General features: G+C 45.2%; 1 protein-coding gene across 4 annotated transcripts in view; it reads left to right on the forward strand.

The window, feature by feature from the left end:
• The window catches only part of LOC147009346 (uncharacterized), a 100,599-nt gene that overhangs the window by 4,434 nt on the left and 73,795 nt on the right, over positions 1-22,370 (forward strand). For 3 of the 4 annotated variants that reach the window (XR_015052839.1, XM_085861958.1, XM_085861959.1), the window contains exons 2-9: positions 267-368; positions 477-536; positions 9,524-9,625; positions 9,731-9,787; positions 11,973-12,089; positions 17,197-17,298; positions 17,416-17,463; positions 20,685-20,786. Coding sequence is in view for 3 of the 4 variants with exons in the window: in XM_085861958.1 (XP_085718084.1) it covers positions 267-368; positions 477-536; positions 9,524-9,625; positions 9,731-9,787; positions 11,973-12,089; positions 17,197-17,298; positions 17,416-17,463; positions 20,685-20,786 (690 nt within the window). In the remaining variant the exon portion in view is untranslated. The remainder of the gene's footprint in view (positions 1-266; positions 369-476; positions 537-9,523; positions 9,626-9,730; positions 9,788-11,972; positions 12,090-17,196; positions 17,299-17,415; positions 17,464-20,684; positions 20,787-22,370) is intronic. The other variant, XM_085861961.1, reaches the window with a different exon arrangement.

A 22,370-nucleotide genomic window follows, 5' to 3' on the forward strand; every position in this document is an offset into this window, starting at 1 on the left:
ATTTACTTACCACTGGGATAACATGAGGGTGGTGGGGTGTTCCCATGTGTTAGAGTATTTAGAGATGAGAATAGTGTGGTGGAAGGTGCAGGAGCATTGCCAGGGGTTGAGGTTTCTTGGATGAGGGATGAACAAACTTTGATAAGTCATTCACTCGTCCGTCCATTTGTCTCGCCCAATTTATTATGATTATTTGTATTTTTATACACCTTTGCCTGATATTGTTTTGTTTAAGTAGTGTGTTTTAAAGGACTGTTCTTTTTCAGGAACACAAATATGGAAGAGTCTTCCTGTTCAAAAGAAATCAATGTGAGCCGATCATCACCAACGGCTGCACGAGAGAAAGCCACTCCTTGGAAGCATATGAAGTAACTAATTTTATTTTCCTCCACTTCACTTTTTTTGAACTTATTTTTGGATGTATCTACCTCAGAAAATGCACAAGAAATTGACTTTTCCATCTTTTTTCATCTCAGGCACAAGTTTCCAAGACATGAAAGGAAGGGCAATGGTTGTGGTGACGTTGGTCATAACATGTAAGTAAAGAGATAAAATCCCTTCAGGACGTTTTGACATTAAACGTACAAGCAATAGAAATGGTATTCCTTTCAAGCTAACCTTGCCATATCTCGATCATATTTTGCTCCTTATTTATTTTCTGTACCATAGATTAGAGGTTTCAGGGCTGGGGAAATGCATTGAGTAGTTTCGGCTGCGTTGGAATCTTGAAACATATTAACGGTCAACCTGCTGTTTTGCAAGAAAGGCGAGCCATCGAATTGCACGCCATCCCACCCAAAGATGAGAAGCTAGAGGATCATCTGCCAACACTGTAGGTTTTGGTGTGCTTTAACAATCCCATCATGTCTCTTGTAAAAAGGTGGCGAGTTATCACCATTAACCTGAACAATTTACAAATTCCTGCCAGTCAACAAAATGATTGGCCAACCAATTCTTGAAAGGCTTTGGCTGCAGCCGTTCCCACTGGCCAACTTTATATGAAGGTAGGGGTTGTTGGGGGTGGTTAAGAAGAGAAAACTTTTGGCGATAAGAATACCTCTCAAAAAGAAGTGCAAACTTGACCATAATTTGACATCACGACGTCGACCGATATGTCTCCACCCACATTATCACATCACATTTTTACCTGGCATTACCTCTGACCTTTGACCTCTTTATTCCAAAATGTAACGAGAAGGGAACTCGGTAGAGCACATACCTCCACCCCACAATGCCTGATCCACGAGAACATACTGTATCTGGCCCAATAGATTTTTGAAATACCATTCTATATATTGTTTTTGGCCCAAATCTTGATCCATCCACAACTTTTTGAGATATCCCATACACAGACAAACAGACAGAAAGGGGTGATAACATAATCTCCTTCACCTTTGGTGGCAGAGGTAATAAGTTCATTTTTGCATCACAATGTATACTTACACCAAATTTGGTCAAAATTCCATCACTGGTTCGCAAGGTAGCACAGACATAATTTTTTTTTACCAAACGAGACCTCGGACCTTTGGACTCTTGATCCCATAATGTGATCTGTTTGTCATTGCATCATTATAATACTTGTACTAAGTTAGACTTGGATCCCTTGGCCGTTCACTTGACATGACCTTTGACCTTAATGCTGAAATCGAATTGCTTCATCTTTGCATCTTGATATATAGTTATACCAAGTTTATCGTTAGAGGATTGTTCTATAATCGATTCAGTTTATCTTTACATCATTATACATACTTGTACAAAGTTTGACTTGGTGGAAATGAAAACCTAACGCGGACGGACGGACAACCTGAAAGCATAATGCCTTCAGCAGCAGAATAATGCTGTCAACAGATACGAGGACTTTTGAGGCGATTTACCCCATCAGGCCTGCGCTTGATGAACATCACATGAATTAAATTAATCAGTTAATGATCCCGTGAGCACAAAAATGACGTAATTTCCGGTTGACTTCCGGTTCCGGTTTTGAGCGGCAAGAGGTCTCCTTCGGGGCTCCCTGCTGACGTTCTCAAAGTTAAGTTACGGTTGTTATTTGTCCCGTTTTAACTGTTTAATTTTCTCACCTACATGTTAATGTGTGTTCCTAGTTCGGTTTTGTTTCAAAAATCGTGCTATTTTGTGAGTATTTATGTCGACGTTCTTACCTGGTGTTTGAGGCCTAGTCCTAGGCTTGAGGCCTACCGGTTCCACTCGGTGTTCGATCGGTTTTTTTTGTTTGTTTGTTTGTTTTTTCTCCCCATTACCTTCAATTTCTATCCTCCCCATTACCTTCAATTTTCATCCTCCCCACTTTCCAAACATCCCCCATTCTCCCAACTAATCTCTTTCTTATCTCAAAAAAAAAAAAATAAATAAAAAAAATATATATATATATACCCAACAACAACAACAACAACAACAACAACACGCTCACCTTCTCCCGATTCTGCTACTTCTTCTTCCTCTTAACTTCCTCATCGTCTTCCTCGATTTCTTTTTTTTTTTTTACACTTCCATGACCTAATCTGTTGAACTCTCTCATACATTAATATTAACAACAAAAACGATCTTATAATGCTTCATCTTCCTCTCTCACACATGTGGTACTCTTTACTGTTTCACAATGCACTACTCTTCTGCTATTTTAACAGCTTGCTCTCATTTCGACCTCTCCTTCATTCCTTGCCTAAAAAATCCAACTATTACAGCGCTTCTTCTCTCCATGCTCTGAATTCGCCTTCATTGCATCCATCAAGAATTGTGTTAAATCGCATCTCTGACCTAAAACTTTTAAAAACCACAGTTTGCCATGGATGCTCGCTTTCCATCAACCATTCTTTTTTTCCAACTTCAGTGCCAACTCACCCCCCTCACCCCTCACTCTCACTCTCAAAGCAACCATCCCACTCTTCTCCCTCCAAGCCTCCCTCTCACCTCTTTCAAAAATTCCCCCCTCACCTTTCTCCCACCTTTCATCCCCCTCACTCTTCCTTCTCTAAGTTGCCCCCCTCTCATCCACCAACCTGCCTCCCTCCACTGCCCTCTCACCTCCATCTCTTCACTCCACCTCCTCAAATCCTCAACTGCCATCTTCCTTGTCTCTTGTCCCCCTCTCTCCCAGCACCACAGAGCCTTTTCTCCTCCTCATTCGGCCCCCTCCCCTCGCTATTTTGCAATACCCCACACTCCTTCAGCAACCCTCCTTACCTCCCCCTCGTCCCTCGTCCTACCCTCCCCGCCCCCTCCACCTCCTGCACCCAAAGCCTCCTCCCCTACCTCTTCATTAAAAGTGTGGACCTCAAATATCCGGGGCCTTCGCTCAAACCTTTCAGATCTTTCCATGCAGGTTGCCACTGACAAACCAGACATTATCTGCCTAACAGAAACTTTCCTCTCCCAAGACGTGTCTGACTCCCAAGTATCTCTCCCTGGTTACTCCCTCTTACGGTATGACAGACCTGAGCCTCGTCCTGGTGGAGGTGTTGCTCTCTTCATCAAAGACTCTATTCCTCACTCTCCCTGCACTGCTCTCACTCCCCCACACCCCCAGGAATACCTCTGGCTTCGGCTTCCCCTCCACTCCCACCTCATGTTTATATGTGTACTGTACCGTCCACCGAACAGTGATGACTCCATCTACACCTCACTATCCGAAAACATGGACCATCTTCTATCTTCTCATCCAAACTCTCTCTTCCTCTTATGTGGCGACTTCAATTGTCATCACGCCAGTTGGCTAGGTGTGGGTACCTCTCTCGCCTGCCATGGGACATCAGCAAAAGCTTTCTGTGACTCATTGGGACTGACTCAATCGGTCAACTTCCCGACCCGGATCTCAACCAATGGTACTCCATCTCTTCTGGATCTAATTTTGACAAATTTCCCTGACAATATATGCTGCTCTTCCTTCGCTCCAATTGGTTCTTCTGACCACGTCCTTGTCAAAGTGGACATCTCTCTGGCTGTTATCAGAGAACCACCTCACCGCCGTCGAGTCTGGCATTTCACTCAAGCCGACTGGCAGGGTCTCCGAGCAGCCATCAAACTTACAGACTGGTCTCCTATCACTACTTTCTCAAACATCAACTCATCCTGGGAATTCTTTCAAAGAAACTTGCTCTCCCTCATGCACAGATTTATCCCCTCTCGTGTTCAGTTGTCTTACCCTTCCTCCCGCCCTTGGTTTACTGAAGCTTGTGGCGAGGCAGTTGTCCTGAAACAACTTGCCTTTGCCTCATGGAAAGCAAACCCAACTGAGGGCAATCTCAGTTCTTTCCACAAAGCTCGGAACAAGTGTGTATCTACCCTCAGGAGAGCCAGAAAACAACATCTTTCTCATCTCAAGTCTGAACTCTCAAACCTCTCTCCCTCCTCAAAATCCTGGTGGCGTTTAATCAAATCTGTTTCTGGTGTATGTTCCCCCTCCATCCCCTCCCTTACCTCAAATGGCCGCACTGCTGATTCCACACGTGATAAAGCTGAATGTCTAAACTCGGTGTTTGCAGCTAAATCTTGTGTCCCAAACCCATCACTATCTCTACCCACTTTACCCAGTCGCACCCAACTGTCCCTGGACTCTGTATCCTTTTCTCCTGACAAGGTGGAGAGCTTGCTTTCAAACCTCGAGTCAGATTCTGCAACCGGTCCAGACGGCATCAGCCCACGTGTCCTCAAAGCCTGCTCTTCTGCTCTTGCTCACCCTCTCTCTGTTCTATTCACCCTCTCATTTTCCCAAGGTCATCTGCCATCTGCTTGGAAATCTGCTAACATCACTGCCCTGCATAAAAAAGGTGCAAAAACAGATCCCTGTAACTATAGACCAATCAGCCTTCTCCCAATCATCAGCAAGGTTATGGAATCCATCATCGCTTCAGACATGAAATCCTTCCTCTTCTCCAATGGCTTGATTTCCAATCATCAATTTGGTTTCAGACCAGGTCACTCTACCCTGGATATGCTGCTACTGCTCTCCCATCAATGGATGGAGGTCCTCAATGCCAGACAGGAAATCCGAGCCGTATCCCTGGACATATCACGTGCTTTTGACACAGTCTGGCACCCTGCCCTACTCACCAAACTCTCTTCCCATGGTATTCAAGGCCATCTCCACTCATGGCTCGCAGACTTCCTCTCCTGTCGCAGTCAACGTGTGGCCCTAAATGGAGTTCTTTCATCCCCTCTTCCTGTGCAGGCTGGAGTTCCTCAAGGTAGCGTTCTGGGCCCTGTTCTTTTTCTGGTTTTCATCAATGATCTCTCGGACTCTCTGGAAAATCCTCTATTTCTCTTTGCCGATGACTCCACCCTCTGCCGTACCATCTGTCATCCCTCAGACCGGCAAGCAGCAGCTTCTTCGCTCACTGCAGATCTGGATAAAATCACAAACTGGTCCAACACGTGGAACATGTCTTTCAATCCAGACAAATCTCACACTCTCACTATGTCTCTTCGAAAGGACCGTTTACAAAACCCCCCATCCACTTTCTCAACAATCCTCTGGAAGAAGTCTTTTCTTTCAAGCTTCTGGGTCTCACTATCTGCCATGACCTTTCCTGGGAAAGTCACATTTCCAACCTTGCCTCAAAAGCCAGTCGCCGACTGGGAATCCTCCGTCGTGCAAAGTCCTTCCTCGGCCCTCTTGAGCTCCTGACCACTTACAAAGCTTTTGTCCGTAGCCTGATGGAGTACTGCTCTCCCCTCTGGGCTGGTGCTCCTGCCTCCCACCTTTCTCGACTTCACACTGTCGAAACCAGGGCTTTTAAGATCATTGGCATCTCCCGCAATGAAGCTGAGTCTTTGGGCCTCTCACTCAATCACCGCAGGTTGGTCGGTGGTCTTTCTGTCTTCTACCGACTCCTCTCCAGCCTTGCCCCCCTTGCTCTCTCTGCGATTTGTCCCAACCACATTTCCACAGGGCGCTCAAGGTCCGCCAACAACCCCCTTCTGGTAAAACTACCAAAATCACGAATCAATGCTCATCTTCACTCTTTCATTCCTCTTTTTTCCCGCCTTTGGAATAAACTTCCTCACTCTATTCTTTCCCATTCTTCCCTCCAGGCTTTCAAAACAGCTGTTCACCACCACCTCTTATCTTCCCCCATCCAAATCCTCGATCTTTTCTACCCCCGATAATCCACCCAAGCCCACTTCCTTCAATTCTCCTGCTTTCCTTCCTGAAAGTCCCTGTAATGTCCATCTTCTCTTCGCCATGTTCCCCGTCCCATCCCCATCCCTCTCCCTTCCACAGTTCACCTGTGTCTGTTCCCCAATGTTTTGTCCCTTCCACTCCCACCCCTCTTGTCTCATGCCTCCTTGCTGTGAGTTGTGTGTTAGCTCTCATACGAGCCTCGACCAAGGTATACAAAAAAAAAAAAAAAAAAAAAAACACAAAAAAATTGCCCCATATTGCTCGGTGTGCAAAAACCACTCTTAATGAAGTAAATCGGGTCAGCCCTGGACGTACTTCATGCTTGCCAGATAAGGATTGCGGCATGGAACAACTTTTAATACTTTATAATATGCCAAACATAATTGCAAACGTATGTGCGACAAAGGGACACATTGCATTGCACAGCAAAACAGTTGGAGAACTTCCTGATCATCCTGTCCAAAAGGTTGATATCTTGCTGTCCATGTTGCAAAAACTCCTGGCGATGTGGGTTCGTGAAAGGCTGACGGTTCGTACTTGGTGCGTCCTATCCAAATCTTCGTGCATCTTAACCCCGATGGGAAGGTCATGTTTGATACTTGTCAACGCACAGGGAAAATGAAAATGATGTATTTTTTTATCATGTTTGGGAGGACTGGGAGTTGTGTGGACTGTGAGTGCAGTTATAAATATATATATATATATATATATATATATATATATATATATATATATATATATATATATATAATATTATATACAAGAGAAATGTCACCGGGCCACAAGAGAAATTGTACTCAATTCTCGCATCTACACTATTGATGAAAGGAGAAGTATCTCCTCCTCCTCCTCCTCCTCCTCCTTTGTATGCAGCACAGCGCTGCGGGTTGCATCACTGGCCGAGGGCACGGCTGTGCAGCTGGGAGAAGCGTCTGTTCATGTGTTATCACGACGGCCACCACCAGCTAATTGTATGACCAGGAAATGGTACAAACTAAACTCCCATCATCCACGGATATTTGTCGTGTTCCTATATTTCCGTGAGACCTATTTGCATTTCAGAACGGAACAGAACAATTGTGGTGAACCATTCTGAAATTGCCACTCCATCAATTCTGAAAATTGTGTTTAAGAGACCATTTGAATTGTTCATTTTGCATGAGCAACGGCAGGTTAAAAGTGCCTCACGAGCCGAACCAAATCAGTGTAAACACACACAGTGCGTGCGCAAAAGGCTTGCTTTAGCATTCATACGGAATTTTTCAAGTGCCTTTGTTGGTTCACTCTGTCGCTCAACATCACGGAACTACTTTATTTGAATTGCATTTTATATTTTGAACACTGAAGAGCATGGATCGGAACACTATCCTGCAGTTCATCAGTAATTTCGTAAATTGTATGGAATCTCACCCCAAGCACGCATCTGCACATCGTAAGGTTATTGACGTAGTCGAACAAAATTTAAAATCATTCCAAACAGGAAACTTACTGTTTTTAGGGACATCATAAAAGACAAACATCAGGCACAAATAACTCCATGAACATGATAAATAAGGAGGTGCGATAGACGCTGCATCAGCAACGGTAAACTTCGGAAACATTTTTTTTTCTACAGCTTTTAATAACGTGTTTGATTTCAATTAAATAATCTACTTGAACACTGCAGAATACAAATCGCCGTGTTGACACGTCCAATAATCACCAGTTTAGTAGTACTTGGACAAAATAAGACGCCTTCTCGAACATTCAAATTTTCTGTTGGAAAATATCGAGATTCAGACAAAATTGTAGTTTGTAGGAAATATAGATTGTGCTTGGAAACATAAAGCAAGAGATAAAAAGCCTTCCCATGTTGTTTTCCTCAAGACTGCGTGTGGTAAGGTGTTCCATGTACTCTCGAGTTTACTTCTGATCACTTGCCAGGGGGAGGGAACGGTTGGTGTGAGAGTTTGGGGGAAGTACAGGAACCTCACCAGTTTAATACACCTTCACCTGATATTGTTATCTCTGCTGCCGAAGGTGAAGGAGGTAATATTTTCACCCTCTTTCTGTCTGTTTGTTTGTGTGCAGGATATTTCAAAAAGTTGTGGATGGATCCGGAATAAATTTTGTGGGCATGTTCAGTGTGTGACAAGGAAGAATTGATTCAATTTTGGCAAAGCTCCGGATCCAGATCTGATAACTTTTTAAAGTGATTCTTCACCATTGAGAGATCGGGCCAAAAATGATATAATATTGTATAGCATCTTACTTCTGGGCACGATATGTTCTCCTGGATCAGACATTATGTGGCAGAGGTATGCGCTCCACCGAGTGGCCTTCTAGTTTTATTTTGTGCTGTTTAGTGGAGGGGGAATTCCAGTGCCAGTTGTTCAAAGGAAAGATTTGTTGAAATGGAGAATGTACAGTACATGACATCCAGTTGTGCACATCTATCTATAATTCCAGCAATCTGTGTGTGTGTGTGTGTGTGTGTGTGTGTGTGTGTGTGTGTGTGTCTGTCTGTCTGTCTGCGACCGCCGTTTCTCGACGACCGCCGGTCCGATCTGATTGAAACTTGCTAGGAATATTGCCGGGGCCCCGCAGATGTGCCTTTTCGAGGTTTGATATCAATCGGACAAGCGGTTCCCAAGTTACGGCCATTTTACTGCTTTTTCAGTGTTGAAAAGGTGTATACATGGCAGCTGAGGGTGTCATTCCACCTTCTCACCTTATCATGCCAATTATTTCCCAAATTATTAATAACCGGATGATCACCAGTCCGATCGGATTTAAACTTGCCAGGAATATTGCGGGGGACCCGCTGATGTGACTTTTCAAGGTTTGATATCAATCGGACAAGCGGTTCCCAAGTTACGGCCATTTATCTGTTCACCAATGACAATACACGGTGCTATGACATCACGAATGACGTCACAATTAATGTTTATTTATTTCTTTATTTTTAGATTTTTTTATATTTTTTTTGCACGATTGACGGTTAGATCTGATTGAAACTTGCCAGGAATATTGCTGGGGACCCGCAGATGTGCCTTTTCGAGGTTTGATATTAATCGGACGAGCGGTTCCCAAGTTACGGCCATATATCTGCGAGAGAGATAAGAGGGGGATGGGAGAGGATGGGGAGAGAAGGGGAGCGAGACTAGGGGAGAGAGAGGGGGGGGCGAGAGAGAGGGGGCAATTCTTCAACACAATTCTTCTTCGTTTGATATGACGTCACAATTGACGCTGGGGACCTGAGTATGTTTCCCAAGTTATGGCCATTTATGATACGGTTTGTCCAATCTAATTGAAATAATGCCCCAATCCAGTCGTCGTTTACGCACCTACGGGCCCGTACTAGTTTGTATGAATTATGGGTTTAAGAGGACTGTTGTTTTTCAGGGAAGGAAAGATGAGTGAGTCTTCCCATTCAGAAGACATCGGTGTGAATCAGTCATCCACATCAATGAATCCAAACAGAGCACCACTTTGGAAACGTCTGAAGTCAGTAATTTTATTTTCCTCAACTTCACTTTTTAATCTTGTTAATGGATGAATCTACCTCGGAAAATGCACAATAAATTTACTTTTCAATCTTTTTCAAATTAGGTTTTTGTTCAGGAGACACAAAAAGAAGAAGGCTTGCAGTGACTCTGGATGCATCATGTAAGTAATAGAAACTATCCCTTCAGGACGTTTTGTCATGAAGCGTACAAGCAATAGAAATGGTATTTCATTCAGGAAATTCAAGCTAACATTGTGGTATCTCGATCACATTTTGCTCCTTATTTATTTATTGTACCAAAGATTAGAGGTTTCAGGGCTGGGGGATTGCATTGAGTAGTTTAGGGTGGGTTGGAATCTTGACTCAGATATTAACGGTCAACCTGCTGTTTTGCAAGCAGGGCGAGCCATCAAATTGCACGCCATCCCACCAAAAGATGTGAAGCTGGAGGATCATCTGCCAACACTGTAGGTTTTGATGTAGTTTAACAATCCCATCATGTCTCTTGTAAAAAGTTGGCGAATTATCGCCGGGATCCTGAACAATTTACAAATTTAATATGGATACAAAGTAACACGACAAAGTGACCGAAGCTTTTCGTGCTGCACTCTTCAGGGTAAAAATCGCAGCAAGTGAAGAAGGAAGTGAAGGCGTGTGCTTTATACGTAGGTCTCAATAAGGATGTGGTTGCAAATGTGAATCATCAAAAAACTCTGCTCCGGCCAATGGGAGCTCGAGGTGAAGATGATGAGCCGACCAATGGGCGTTCAGATTAACCGTGACGTCATTACGACCGAAGCAATCAGCGTCTACCTTATTGAGACCTGCGTATAAAAACATGCCTTCACTTGCTTCTTCACTTGCTGCGATTTTTACCCTGAAGAGTGCAGCACGAAAAGCCTCGGTCACTATGTCGTGTTTATTTGTATCCATATTAAAGTTCTGTAATACCAAACATCTGTTAATTTACAAATTCCTGCCGCTCAACAAAATGATTGGCCAACCAATTCTTGAAAGGCTTCGGCTACAGCCGTTCCCACTGACAAACTTTATAAGAAGGTAGGGGTTGTTGGGGATCGTTAAGAAGAGAAAATTTGAGGGCGATAAGAATACCTCTTGAAAAGAAGTGCAAACTTGACCATAGTTTGACATCACGATGTCGACCAATATGTCTCCACCGACATTATCACATATCACATTTTTACCTGGCATTACCTCTGACCTTGAACCTCGTAATGCCAAAATGTAACAAGTTCATCTTTCCATCATCATGTATAGTTATACCAAATTTGGTCGAAATCTTATCACTGGTTCACAAGTTAGTGCAGTAACATTTTTATCGAACAGGGCTTTTGACCTTTTGTCTTCTTGACTCCATAATCGATTCAGTTTATCTTTACATCATTATACATACTTGTACAAAGTTTGACTTGGTGGTAACGAAAACCTAATGCGGACGCACGGACAACCTGAAAACATAATTCCTCCAGCAGCTTCGTCAGCGGAGCTATAATGACAAGCGTCAGGAGTGAAGCGAGACACCGAGTACCACTTCCACCAGACATGTCGAAATGTGAATCTTCATTCACAAAGATTTGATTGATAACAAAGCACGGTAACAACTGATTTGTCCAGTGCTATATAGCAGAATAATGCTGTCAATGGATACGAGGAATTTTGAGGCCATTTATCCCATCAGGCCTGCGCTTGATGAACATCACAAGAATTAAATTAATATGTTTACATATTACCCACAAGCACAACAAATGATGTCATCTGCCCCATATTGCTCGGTGTGTAGAAATACCTCATAATGAAGTAAATTGGATCAGTCCTGGACGTACTTCATGCTTGCCAGATAAGGATGCGGCATGGAACAACTTTAAAAACCTTTTTAAAAGCCGAACATACTTGCAAACGTACGTGTAACAAATGGGCACATTGCATTGCATAGCAAAACAGTTTGAGAACTTCCTGATCATCCTGGCCAAAAGGTTGATATCTTTCTGTCCATGTTGCAAAAACTCCTAGATAAGATGATGTGAGTCCGTGAAAGACCGAAAGTTCGTACTTGGTGCGTCATATCCAAATCTTCGTGCATCTTCACCCCGGTGGGAAGGTCATGTCTGATGCTTGTCAATGCACAGGGAAAATTAAAATGATATTTCCTTTTTATCATGCTTGGGAGGACTGGGATTTTATGGTCTGTGAGAGCAGTAATAAATATATATTATATTATATACAAGAGAAATGTCATCGGGCCACGAGAAAAATTGTACTCAATTCTCGCATCCACACTATTGATGAAAGATGAAGTATCTCATCCTCCTTCTTCTACGTATGCAGTGCAAGGTTGCAGGTTGCATCACTGACCGAGGGAGAAGCGTCTGTGCCACTGCGAGAAGAGTCTGTTCATGTGTTATCACCACGGTCACCACCAGCTAATTGTTTGAACAGGAAATGGTACAAACCAAACTCCCATCATCCACGGATATTTCTCGTGTTCCCATATTTCCGTGAGACCTATTTGCATTTCAGAACGGAACAGAACAATTGTGGTGAACCATTCTGAAATTGCCACTCCATCAATTCTGAAAATTGTGTTTAAGAGACCATTTGAATTGTTCATTTTGCGCGAGCAACGACAGGTTAAAAGTGCCTCATGAGCCGAACCAAATCAGTGTAAACACACACAGAGCGTGCGCAAAAGGCTTTCTTTAGCATTCATATGGAATTTTTCAAGTGCCATGTTGGTTCACTCTGTCGCTCTACGGCACGGAACTGCATTATTTGAATTTCATTTTATATTTTGAACACTGTAGAGCATGGATCAGAACACTATCCTGCAGTTCATCAGTAATTTTGTAAATTGTATGGAATATCACCCCAAGCACGCTATGCACATAGTAAGGTTGTTGACGTAGGCTGTCCGTTCGTCGAACTATTTTAAAAATCATTCCAAACAGGAAACTTACTGTTTTTAGGGACATCATAAAAGATGAACATCAGGCACAAATAACTCGATGAACATGATAAATAAGGAGGTGTGAAAGACGTTGCATCAGCAGCGATATACTTCGGGAACATTTGTTTTTTTTTACTACAGCTTTTATAAGGTGTTTGATTTCAATCAAGTTATCTCCATGAACACTGCAGAATACAAATCACCATATTGGCACGTCCAACAATCTCCAGTTTAGCAGTACTTGGACAAAATATTACGCCATTTCGAACAACCAAATTTTCTGTTGGGAAATATGGAGGTTCAGACAAAATTGCAGCTTGTCGGAAATATAGATTGTGCTTGGAAACGTAAAGCAAGATATAAAAAGCCTCCCCATGTTGTTTTTCTCATGACTGCTTGGGGTAAGGTGTTCCATGTACTCTTGAGTTTACTTCTGATCACTTGCCAGGGGGAGGGAAGGGTTGGTGTGAGTGAGTGGGGGAAGGAACATCACCAGGGGTGAGGTTTGTTCACTGAGGGATGAACAAACATCCACAGCACATTCACTCGTCTGTCCATCCAAACCAAACTGAGCTTTTGTTTTTTTAATACACCTTCGCCTCATATTGTTCCCTCCACCACCAAAGGTGAAGGAGTTTATGTTTTCACCCCTTTCTGGCTGTTTGTTTGCTTGTTTATCTGTTTATATGGGTGCAGGATATATCAGGATGACAGGTCAGGTTCGATCTGTGACCTGCTACAGGTACCATGTAAACCTGTACTAACCTGTTCCATGGTCGGGTTGTCGGCGACTAAACCGTCTCCCCCACCAGGTTTTCTGGTGAGGAGGGTGTTTGGATATGGACACCCAGCAGGATTAAAAACAAAACCTGTCAAAGGGCGGAGGAGCTCCTTGTGAGCCAACGGCCATCCATATCTAGTGCCCAACTGTGTCTGCGGACGTCCTCCTGCAGTTGGGACACTTCTTATTAGGAGGTTGGTGGCAGGATTTGCACTCCGGCCACCGTAAAACCCTTCATTCCGCAAAACGCAAAAATGCAAAAAAATCTGAAAACCCACTCCGTGGGAGTACCTCCTGTGCAGCTTCCCTTCGCAGGGCAGCTCACCGGATGACGGGATTGGGGCAAAGCCTTCGGGACCCCCAATCTTTGATAGGAGGGAAACCACGGGGTAACATCCCTGGGTCAGATTGCGGGAGAGTGCGTCGGAGTGGTGCTGAGGTGTCGTCCACCAGACGGCGGTCTCCTTGGGTTAACCTGAGGCGGTCCCTTCGGGTGGGTACCTGGAATGTCCTATCCCTAAGAGAGGATGATCACCTGTCTCTGTTATCATCTGAGCTCATGCGTTTGGACATCGGGATTGCAGCTCTCTCTGAGGTTCGGAGACCGGATTGCGGCGAGATAATGGTGGGTGGTTACACCTACTATTGGTCTGGTCGCTCTGATGGTTACCATACCTAAGGAGTTGCTGTAGCTGTGTCCAATAAGCTGACCCCAATGATAATTGAGGTAACACCGGTCAACGAGCGTATTATGAGATTAAGGATTCGTCACTCCTTAGGTGTCATTTCCCTGGTCTCTGTTTATGCTCCGACTGAGGCGAGTGATCTCACCGTGAAGGATGCATTCTACGCCACACTCGAGTCTGTGGTTGATCAGTGCCCCAGACGAGATACACTTCTAGTCTTGGGGGATTTCAATGCATCGACTGGAACTGATAGGGACGGTTATGAGGTGTGTGTTGGTCCCCGTGGGTCAGGAACTATGAACCAGAATGGCACTAAGTTCCTTGACTTTGCAAGAAGTCATGGACTTAGGGTGGCTGGTTCATGGTTTCAGCGCCCACAAGCTCATCGCTGGACTTGGTATTCCAACGCTGGCGGTGTGGCAAAGGAGATTGACCATGTCCTCATTGACGGTTGTTGGAGGATGATCCAGAACTGCAGGGTCTACCGGAGTGCTCAGTTCCTCAATACTGACCACAGGCTTGTTGTAGCAACTCTAAAGCTGCACCTTAAATCCTGGAGAATGGTACCATCCCAGCCGAGGCTGGATGTTGCCAAGCTCAGGGATGAGAGAGTAGCTGAGGAGTTTGCGAACAGGCTGAGTGGACACTTGGGGGGTCTGGGTGCTTTGGGGGGTCCTGAAGAGTTGTGGAGCGCCTTCAAGACCACCGTCCTTGATGTTGCCGGTGGATGCCTTGGAGCTCACCGCAGGGCAAAGAAGAATTTTGTCTCTCAAGGGACACTGGATACCATTGACCAGAGTCGCAGGGCCAGGCTGAATGGCAGAGCTGAGCTGTTCAAGGAGCTGATGCGTAAAACTGTACGTGCACTGAGGGTGGACAAGGAGGCCTATGTGCGAGGAATCTGTGAGGGGGTAGAGCATCACCTGTGGACAGGTGATTCTCGTCCCGCTTGCAGGGGAATTCGCGCATTACGTTCATCCAAGCCCATCCTTCGGAGCACTACAGTTCGAGCAGAGAGTGGTAGGCTCTTGACAGAGGAGTCTGAAGTGAAGGCCCGCTGGGCCGGTTACTTTGAGCGGTTGTACCAGGCTGATCCCCCAACTGTCGAGTTGGACGTCAAGGGTGTTACAATCCCTGTTGCTGACCCTCGAATCAACTGTGGTCCACCTACGCTTGTGGAAACACGGGCTGCGGTGAACCAGTTGTAACGGGGCAAAGCTCCAGGGATCTGTGGCATCCATGCCGAACTTCTCAAGGCTGATGGAAATGCTGCACTCGTGTCATTGCAGTCATTGCATGCAGTTTTGTGCTCTGCCTGGAACACAGGCATCATCCCAACTGACTGGAAGAGGGGCCTTGTTGTCCCTCTCTGGAAAGGGAAGGGTGATCGCCAAGACTGCAACAACTACCGAGGGGTGACGCTGCTCTCAGTGCCGGGCAAGGTCTTTGCTCGGATAATTCTCGATAGGGTTCGCCACCATCTGCTTGAGCACCAGCTTCCAGAGCAGTCAGGCTTTACACCAAAGAGGTCAACGATTGATCGTATCCTTGCACTTTGTGTCCTCACCGAACGCAGACGAGAGTTTCGGCAGGGGCTGCTTGCAGCCTATGTTGATCTCTGTAAAGCGTTCGATTCAGTGAATCGGGATGTCCTCTGGAGGATTCTTGGTCTTCGTGGGGTGCCACCAAAACTGATCGATCTGATGTCTGAACTCTACTCTGGTACTGAGAGTGCTGTGAAGTGTGGTGGTACCATCTCTGACTTATTTCCAGTTGTTACTGGAGTTTGTCAGGGATGTGTACTTGCCCCCACACTTTTCAGCACTTGTATGGACTGGATTTTAGGGAGGATTTCGGAGAGATCAAGTTGCGGTGCGTCATTTGGGAATGTGAAGATCTCGGACCTTGACTTTGCAGATGATGCAGTCATCTTTGCGGAGACTTTAGACATCCTCTTGGGGGCCCTCGAGGTGCTGAATGAGGAGTCGGTGCCGTTGGGGTTACGGGTTACTTGGGTCAAAACTAAGATCCAGGCTTTCGGTGACATCTTGGATGCTGCTGTCCTGTCTGTGTCTGTTTGTGGTGAGGATGTTGAGGTCGTGGAGAGATTCACTTACCTTGGCAGTGATATTCATGTCTCTGCTGGCTGCGAGTCAGAGGTCAATAGACGTCTGGGTCGGGCCTGGGGAGTCATGGATTCACTGGATCATGGGGTGTGGCGCTGCCGGTACCTGTGCGGGAGGACGAAAGTCCGAGTCTTCAGGTCCTTGGTACTTCCAGTCTTGCTCTATGGGTGCGAGACTTGGACTCTGACCAAGGATGTGAGACGGAGACTTAATTCCTTTGGTACCAGGTCTCTTCGGAGAATCCTTGGCTATCGCTGGTCGGATTTTGTGTCCAACGAGTGGTTTTTGAGAGAGACTCGGATGAGATTTGTTACCTGCATAGTCCGTGAGCGTCAGTTGCGGCTGTATGGACATGTGGCTCGTTTTCCTGACTCTGATCCTGCTCACCAGATTCTCTCAGCGAGGGAGTCTCATGAGTGGAGGAGGCCAGTGGGTCGACCACGTGCCTCATGGTTGCAACAGGTTGACCATCATCTCAAGGAGATGGGGATGGGCCTGGCATCTGCCTGGGGGATGGCCAGACGGAGGCCCCTGTAGTACCGGCGGAAAGTGGACGCAGCGACGTGCTGTTCTGGCACATGCTCCCATACCTGACCTGACCTGATATATCAAAAAGTTCTAGACGGATCCTCAATAAATTTTGTGGACAGGTTCGTTGTGTGACGAGGACTAAGTGATTCAATTTTCGTGTAGATTTGGATCCAGATCTGATAATTTTTAAGTGATTCTTCACCATTGAGAGATTGGGCCAAAAATGATATCGTACTGCATTGCATGATATTTCAAAAACGTATTTGGCCTGACATGTTCTCATGGATCAGGCATTCCGTGGTGGAGGTATGCGCTCCACTGAGTGGCCTTCTAGTTTTATTTTGTGCTGTTTAGTGGAGGGGGAATTCTCGTGCCAGTTGTTCAAAGGAAAGATTTGTTGAAATGGAGAATGTATAGTATTTGACATCCAGTTGTGCACATTTTTATGAGTTGTGGGTTTAAGAGGACTATTGTTTTTCAGGGAAGGAAATATGAATGAGTCTTCCCATTCAGAAGACATCTTTGTGGATCAGTCATCCACATCAACGAATCCAAAAAAAGCATCTGTTTCGATACGTCTGAAGTAAATAATTTTATTTTCCTCCACTTCACTTATTAATCTTGTTAATGGATGTATTTACTTCAGAAAATGCACAATAAATTTACTTTTCAATCGTTTTCAACTTCGGCTTTTGTTCAGGAGACACGAAAAGAAGGAGAAGACTTGCAGTGATGATGAATATATCACGTAAGTAAAGAGATAATATCCCTTCAGGACGTTTTGACATTAAACGTACAAGCAATAGAAATGGTATTTCTTTCAATCTCACCTTGTCATATCTCGATCATAATTTGCTCCTTATTTATTTTATGTACCATAGATTAGAGGTTTCAGGGTTGGTTATGTGTTAGTTGGTTATGTTGGTTATGTTATATGGTTTCAGGGTTATGCCTGGTGTTGGCGCAGTGGTTAGGGCAGCGGCTTGGGATCCAAGAGGTCCTGAGTTCAAGCCCCGTTGGGCCACTGAATTAATACACCAGGGGGTTGACTCAGCCTGTCATCCTTCCGAGGTCGGCGAAATGAGTACCAGTATACTGGGCCGGTGTATACCCCGGTTAAAATAGGTGTACCATATCCCTGTGTCGTAAGAGGCGACCAGGGTTGCGTCAGGAAGGGCATCCGGCGTAAAATATGTGCCAAATCACGATGCGGATCATACGGATGATCCGCTGTGGCGACCCCTCACGGGAGCAGCCGAAAGAGGAAGAAGAAGAAGAGAGATTAGAGGTTTCAGGGCTGGGGGGTTGAAGGTCATGTTTGATGCTTGTCAAGGCACAGGGCAAATTAAAATTATATTTCCTTTTTATCATGTTTGGGAGGAGTGGGGGTTTTGTGGGTTGTGAGTGCAGTCGTAAATATATATTATATTATATTCAAGAGAAATGTCATGGGGCCACCAGAGAAATTGTACTCTATTCTCGCATCTACACTATTGATGAAAGGAGAAGTATTGTTGCGGAAATGGGCCCTCAGTGGGTTATTAAATAAAGGATCAGCCCAGATCCCCTCTTAAATGCATGTTTAGCCAGGTTGTTTGGTAATCGGACGTTACATGTGTGTCGGGAGGTGTAGCAGGCTGTCCAGTGTTCATACAGTGGTGGTGTACCGAGAGGTGCTGTTCTTCTTCCTTCCCCCCTCCAAACCAGCTCCCGCCCAGCGTTCTGACAGAGTCAGTCAACGAGACGTGTCAACAACCCATTGGCGGAGAATTGCTGCAAACTCGAAGGATGGACCAATCACATATCCCCGGGGGCGGTACAGAAGAGCGAGCCCCTAGAAGGCAAGCGAGAAACTGCTTGTGTAGACTCTGCGATCAGCTTCGAGAGAAAGACCCGCCCCGAAAGGAACTGGCTGCTTTGTCAGTTCGGGAACGGCTTGTGTGAGTCTGCGATCGGCTTTCGTGAGAAGAGCGAGCACCAATAAGGCAAGGGAGAAACTGCTAGTGTCGAGTCTGCGATCTGCTTCGAGAGGAACTGCAGTGTCGGTCGGCGATCTGCTTTGTGAAGAGTGGTTTGGCCGGCTGTTCCTCTTCGGCCATGGACCCAGCATGCAGGTGATTCCCAGTTTCATCCTGAGTCCAGTCACAGAGCCTCTGACTGTCCTGACTCCATGCATGGCTCGACAAGTCTTTCCATCCCATCGATTCGCCTGCGGAGCCCAACACCGGGATTGACCTCGTCTGGTGTGCTGGCCAGGCCTGGATTCGCATACTGGACCTTGTGAGAAACCAGCTGGAACCCACCATAGATCTTCCTCTCCTGTAAAGTCGACCTTACGGGGGCTGGACGCACGGAGGCTGGTGTGTGGGCGGTGCCGACGAAAAGGAGGCCGTCGCTGCCATCTTGCCATGCGGCGTGCATGGGCGGTGCCAACGAAAAGGAGGCAGTCGCCGCCATCTTGTCACGCTTGCATGCTCGAACTTGGGGGCTCGAATCCGTTGACATCGGCTTCTCACGAGCCGCATTCGTGCCTTCGACACTTTTCCTCTCGTCCATGAGGCACTACCAAGTACTCCGTGTCTTGTCTGCATGTTGTCTGCATGTTGTCTAAGGTTTATTTCGCTAGGGCCCCCTTCGAAACCCGAATCAGTATCTTCCTAGTGAAGAGCGGGTTATAGATGAATGATAATGTTTGTGAATGCTTTGCTTGTGTCGTGTTCCCCGACGTGTCCCCAATAAATCTGGCTGAGTTGTACAAAAGTTGCCGCCTTGAGTTTATTCATGCCGTGCTGAGGAACAATCCGCTCGATTTGTATTTAAAACCAAACGGGCTACGCTTATTTGTATTTAAAACCAAATACCGCTACGGACTGGCAGACTTCACTCGGTCTCTGACAAACCCAGTCTATAGCCGGGGTCTATTTCCCCAACTGGTGCGGCTTGGGTGTACTTTGGTATCGCGATCCGAGGCGCGTGACCCGAGACCTGTGCCGAACTAGCCGGCGTTATAACCCTGGAGACAGCGATGCTGTTAAGTGATGCCGCATCTTCAACATTTGGCTTTCAAGAGTAGGGCGCGAATCCTGCCACCATCGAATCCTCAACAGTATCTCCTCCTCCTCCCCCTTCATATGCAGCACAATGCTGCGGGTTGCATCACTGGCCGAGGGAACGGCTGTGCCGCTGGGAGAAGCGTCTGTTCCGCTGGGTGAAGCGTCTGTTCATGTGTTATCACTACGACCACCACCAGCTAATTTTATGAACAGGAAACTCTCCAGTTTACTTCTGATCACTTGTCAGGGGGAGAGAAAGGTTGGTGTGAGTGAGTGGGGAAAGGTACAGGAACATCACCAGGGGTTGAGGTTTGTTCACTGAGGGATGAACAAACATCCACAGCACATTCACTCGTCTGTCCATCCAAACCAAACTGTTTTTTTTTTTTTTAATTCACCTTAGCCTGATATTGTTTCCTCCGCCACCTAAGGTGACGGAGGTTATGTTTAACCGCTTTCTAGCTGTTTGTTTGCTTGTTTGTCTGTTTATATGTGTGCAGGATATCTCAATAAGTTGTGGGCGGATCCGAAGGAAATTTAGTGGACGGGTTCGGTGTGTGACAAGGAAAAAGTGATTCAATTTTCGTGAAGATCCGAATCCGGATCCAGATCTGATAATTTTTAAGTGATTCTTCACCATTGAGAGATTGGGCCAAAAATGATATCGTACTGCATTGTATGCAATTTTAGAAACGTATTGGGCCAGACTTGTTCTCATGGATCAGGCATGACGTGGCGGAGGTATGTGCTCCACCGAGTGGCCTTCTAGTTTTATTTTGTGCTGTTTAGTGGAGGGGGAATTCTAGTGCCAGTTGTTCAAAGGAAAGATTTGCTGAAATGGAGAATGTACAGTATTTGACATCCGGATGTGCTCATTTGTATGAGTTGTAGGTTTGAGAGGACTGTTGTTTTTCAGGGAAGGAAAGATGATTGAGTCTTCCCATTCAGAAGACATCGTTGTGGATCAGTCATCCACATCAACAAATCGAAACAGAGCATCGCTTTGGAAACATCGAGAGTAAATAATTTTATTTTCCTCCACTTCACTTTTTAATGTTGTAATGGATGTATTTACCTCGGAAAATGCACAATAAATTTACTTTTCAATCTTTTTCAATTTAGGCTTTTGTTCATGAGACACGAAAAGTAGAACGCTTGCAGTGACGATGAACATATCACGTAAATAAAGAGATAATATCCCTTCAGGACGATTTGACATGAAGCGTACAAGCAATAGAACTGGTTATCCATTCAGGAAATTTAAGCTAACCTTGTTCTCGATCAAATCTTTCTCCTTATTTATTTTCTATACCACAGATTGGAGGTTTCAGGGCTGGGGGATTGCATCAAGTAGTTTAGGCTGGGTTGGAATCTTGACCCAGATATTAACGGTCAACCTGTTGTTTTGCAAGAAGGGCGAGCCATCAAATTGCACGCCATCCCACATAAAGATGTGAAGCTGGAGGATCATCTGCCAACACTGTAGGTTTTGGTGTGCTTTAACAATCCCATCATGTCTCTTGGAAAAAGGTGGCGAGTTTACGCCGGGACCCTGAAAAATCTACAAATTCCTGCCACTCAACAAAATTATTGGCCAACCAATTCTTGAAAGGCTTCAGCTGCAAACGTTCCCACTGGCCAACTTTATACGAAGAGAGGAGTTGTTGGGGTAGTTTCAAGGTGATAAGCCGACCTCTCGAAAAGAAGTGCAAACTTGACCACAATTTGATATCGTTACGTTGATCGATTATGCCTCCACCCACATTATCACATCATGATAATACTTGGACCAAGTATGATTTAAATCCCTTCAGATGTTTTGAAGTATCACATTCTTACTTGGCATTACCCCTGACCTTTGACCTTGAATGCCAAAATATAATCTGTTCATCTCGGCATCATAATGTATACTTATTCCAGATTTGGTCAAGATTCCATCACTGCTTCACAAGGTAGCACTGTCACATAATTTTTACCTCATGAGACCTCTGACCTCTGACCTTTGGCCTCGATGCCAAAATCTAATCAGTTCATCTTTGCGTCATAATATATAGTTATACCAAGTTCGGTCAAAATCCCATCACTGGTTCACACGTTAGTGCAGTGACATAATTTTTACCGAACTGGACTTTTGACCTTTTGTCGTCTTGACTCTATAATCAATTCAGTTTATCTTTACATCATTACATATACTTGTACAAAGTTTGACTTGGTGGTAACGAAAACCTAACGCGGACGGACGGACAACCCGAAAACATAATGCCTCCAGCAGCTTCGTCAGCGGAGCCAAAATGACAAGCGTCAGGAGTGAAGTGATACACCAAGTACCACTTCAGCCAGACTTGTCGAAACGTGAGTGTTCATTTGTAAAGATTTGATTGATAATAAAGCACGGAAACAACTGCTTTGTCCAGTGCGATGTAGCAGAATAATGCTGTAAACGGATACGAGGAATTTTGAGGCCATTTATCCCATCAGGCCTGCGCTTGATGAACATCACATTAATTAAATTAATCAGTTTATTATCTCGCTAGCACAAAAAATGGTGTAATCTGCCCCATAATTATTGCTCGGTGTGAAGAAATACCTCGTAACGAAGTAA

The sequence above is a fragment of the Eptatretus burgeri genome, chromosome 17 (assembly GCF_056783735.1).
Source record: "Eptatretus burgeri isolate ZD-2024b chromosome 17, Ebu_testis_v1, whole genome shotgun sequence".
Classification (NCBI taxonomy): domain Eukaryota; kingdom Metazoa; phylum Chordata; class Myxini; order Myxiniformes; family Myxinidae; genus Eptatretus; species Eptatretus burgeri.